This window comes from the organism of the source record quoted next (genome assembly GCF_019968955.1).
Source record: "MAG: Porospora cf. gigantea A chromosome Unknown PgA_NODE_1054_length_8259_cov_345.189, whole genome shotgun sequence".
NCBI classification, from domain to species: domain Eukaryota; phylum Apicomplexa; class Conoidasida; order Eugregarinorida; family Porosporidae; genus Porospora; species Porospora cf. gigantea A.
In genome coordinates, this window is record NW_027151252.1 from 1 (window position 1) to 3,267 (window position 3,267).

The 3,267-nt window shown below is 53.4% G+C and overlaps 2 protein-coding genes across 3 annotated transcripts; one reads left to right on the forward strand and one right to left on the reverse strand.

The window, feature by feature from the left end:
- On the forward strand, positions 1 to 1,752 carry KVP18_000175 (uncharacterized protein; the record flags this gene model as incomplete). 2 transcript variants are annotated; one of them, XM_067951470.1, is made up of 2 exons in its annotated part: positions 1 to 1,421; positions 1,450 to 1,752. In XM_067951470.1, coding segments are annotated over 2 exons (1,724 nt in total), but the record flags the coding sequence as incomplete, so codon positions are not given. The 2 variants fall into 2 exon arrangements, with proteins under 2 accessions (XP_067813974.1, XP_067813973.1); XM_067951469.1 differs by having other exon boundaries at positions 93 to 1,421.
- Positions 1,753 to 1,810: 58 nt separating this feature from the next.
- Positions 1,811 to 2,407, reverse strand: KVP18_000172 (uncharacterized protein; the record flags this gene model as incomplete). Its single annotated transcript, XM_067951452.1, has 1 exon — positions 1,811 to 2,407. One exon carries the CDS (start codon positions 2,405 to 2,407, stop codon positions 1,811 to 1,813), a length of 597 nt encoding a protein of 198 aa, XP_067813968.1.
- Positions 2,408 to 3,267: the final 860 nt, after the last annotated feature.

The following is a 3,267-nucleotide window of genomic DNA, read 5'->3' on the forward strand; positions in this document are numbered from 1 at the left end:
TTCTCAATGAAGTCATAAGTGTGAAGGAGGTTCATCGCGAGATGCACAACAAGGGGAGATCTGCTGGTGCAGATTCCCACAACGGCTTGTCGATGAAGACAAAAGCTAGGTTGCCGGCCGTACCCAACATCGACGGCTCCGCGAAGCTCCATCTGCGTCGGCTGCTTCCTAAAATGTCGGCGTATAGACCCTTCAAAACCGTGTTCCGGACGACGAATCTAAATTGCCTCCAGAAGGCGTGTAAGATCCCAATCAAGGAAGCGGCGTCCATGGTGCTGCTAACCTTTCTAGATTCGAACTCTGTTTCCAACGTCGAGTTTCAGGACAAGCCGGTAAGAGTCGCCTGCGCGCCGAACACGTCTGGATTGTGCCTTGCTCTGGTTCCGACCTTCGATGAGGTGGGAACATTGAGCGTAGGCCCGGGCGTCCAGTCACAGATGTTCACTGTTGCTGTCGGGGATGCGCCTCGCACTGTAACATTTGATCCGTTCTCTCGCATTCTGCCTCTTTGCCACCAGCTGATGTTCTTGCTTGGGATATTTAAGGTACAGATGGAGATTCCGAAGTCTGATTCGCCTGCTACGCATGTGCGTCTGTTGCAGGTGCCGTCCTGGTTGTCTCCTGATGCCACTGTCGGATACACAAATGGTGACGCGCACCCGCCAATGTCAGTCGCATTTTCCTCGGATTGGGAGCACATCATCTGGGGGGAGACTGAGGATAGGGCGTCTAGGACACGCGTACTGTTGGATCTCGACGTCTCGACGTCTGGGAAGGACGACAAGGCACTGCATTTGGTGGCAATCCTCCTGCATGATGGCGATATCCGACTTAGGCTGGAGCCAAACCTGCTGTCAGCGCTCTTCGTCTTCGGCCGCGCATATGGAATTGGCGTTCTGTCAGCAGTGGTTGCCCACCAGTTCTTGTCACTCTATCTGTTCGAAATTGGTGGGGAGGGCGCCAAACGCCGCCCTCTAACTCGGACGCTGCAGACACCCCTAGGCAGCGTTATGGCCGCTGCTTCCGTTTTAACGGTAACCTGCTACTTGTTTCCTTCCCAATCCATGGATTCTCCCTTCCACTACTCCCCGATGGAAACGTCCGTACTAGTCGCACTCCTAGGTTGGGGATGCAGTGAAGCCTTCTGCGCTGGGTCACGGCTCATTACCCTTGCAGGTTCGTGGGTCCTACCCTACATTCGTAGCTTACGACGGGTAACTCGGCCAACGTTGCCCCCTCGAAGTCTAGACTATCTCCTCGTCCTACTCTTCCCAATCCCTACTGGTCTGCTGTACCTTCTACCTCGCAGCCTGTTTTACGTGTTTCCGTTCGTTCGTATGTTGGCGGTAGAGGAGGGGTCTAACAGGCTCGCCCGTCTACTATTGTCCCTTGACATTGCCACTGCAGGGTTCGTTCTGATGGTGAGACCTTCGCGTAGTTGTCATCCAGCTCCTTTTCAACCTTCCATCTTTACTCTTCTTCAACCTCATGACTCCAAGACCAGGATTCTTGGCCACGGGTCTAATGACTCCGTTCGCCAACAGTCTGCTTGTCGGGGGCGTTCCGCACACCGTGCTGTTGTGCAGCTTTATGCAAGTACTTCCTTTCCTCCTGTACTCCCGATTCACCCGCAAGGTGACAAAGGTTCAGGGACAGTTTGAAATTGTCCTCTTCGGGTGGATGACAGACCACCCTCTCTACCCGCCTGCGCTGTTCTGCCTGTTCGTGCTTGTCTTCCTGTTCACAAGGTAAGTAGCACGTTGTGTAGTCACGCAGGACGCTAAGCCTTGGGTACATGAGCCTCTTTCTGTCAATCCTCTTCAGTCTTCTGACTGCCCTCGTATAAGGCCACTATGTGGCAGCCCAACAGTCCGGCTCCAGCCCACCTCCTAGGACGGATCACGACCTCAAGGAAGTCGCCGTGTCGCAGTAAATGGAAAACCAGCTCGTGGTCCTCATGGGCGTGCACTACAGAGGGTAGCCGTCGAATTAAGTCGCACGGTGACAGGGATGCGGCTAGTTTAACATCACCGACTGCCAAAATGGCGTCATTGACTTGCAGGCAGTCAGCCGTTGGCGATCCGTGCGTGACGTCTTTTACAACAGCAAAGGCTCTCATCGCATGCGCAGGCCTCTGGTATCCTTCAGATGTGGGCGCCAGAACCGTCTCTAGGCCCTCCTTGATTTCGCTGTTGATCTTTTCCAAATCCAGCTTCAGCACAGCCAGCCGATGGCGTGCCTGTCGCACAGCGTAGTGATCAACGCCAGGCAAGGGAAAGCCATCCTTGTCTATGAGCCCCTGGCTTAGGCCTACACCTTGTGCCGATAAAAACTCGCACAACCCATCGGCCTCCACCTCCAGCTCTCTGCGTTTGGAGTCGAGAGCAAGCACCTCTCGCCGGTTCATCGGCTTGGAGAATGCGTCGTTTTCGTGTCAAGTTTAGGATCATGAGTACTACGAATCGCCATTGGCGCGATACAGCGTTAAGTGTAGATGGTTTAAGCTTTTACGTGTAGATCATGACTGTTTTAATGAGCCGTCTGCGGTTTCGACGTATAAAGCCTTGTACTTTCGCATACATGGTTTAATCTTTCATACAAGCATATACTACCGGCAGAGTCAACCGGGAGACGGGAACCCCTGTAGGACCTCAACGTCGGCACCCCTGTAAAACCTCAACGTGGAGACGGGAACCCGTGTAGGACCTCAACGTGGGCAGACATCTCTCCGACAACGTTGAAGCTCAGGGAGTTAATGTAGATGTTATCCATCCAAATATGAAAGATACCGCCAAAGCGCGAAGCGCATTGGTGTTGTCGCATGGCTGCGAGTAACTTCAGTCGACACTTTTCAGTCAATCGACTTGATACCCCTGGAAGACTACGCAAGAAGGTCAGATTTCCCCAGGTATCAGCCAATGGCGCCTGTCCAGGAAAAGGCAAGCCTTTTGCCTTTATCTTGTCCCTAATGGCGGTCCTTTGAAAGATCGATTCAGTAATGGCGGCCATCTCGATCACATCCGATACGGAAGCCTCCAGGTATTGTCCAGGGATAGAGGTGTATTTTATGGGACGGCTAGACTCTCCATCGGGTGGTAGCGTCACGATTGTATCCGGTGTCGACCTTGAGACCGCGTGGTCTGCGAGAGCAGGACTGTTTGGCTTCATACTGGACAGAAGCGGCGCGCCGAACAAGCTTACCACCAGAACAACTAGGAAGCCTATCAAGTATGTCGTTGATATCCCTGGGGAGGCAATCGCGTTCAG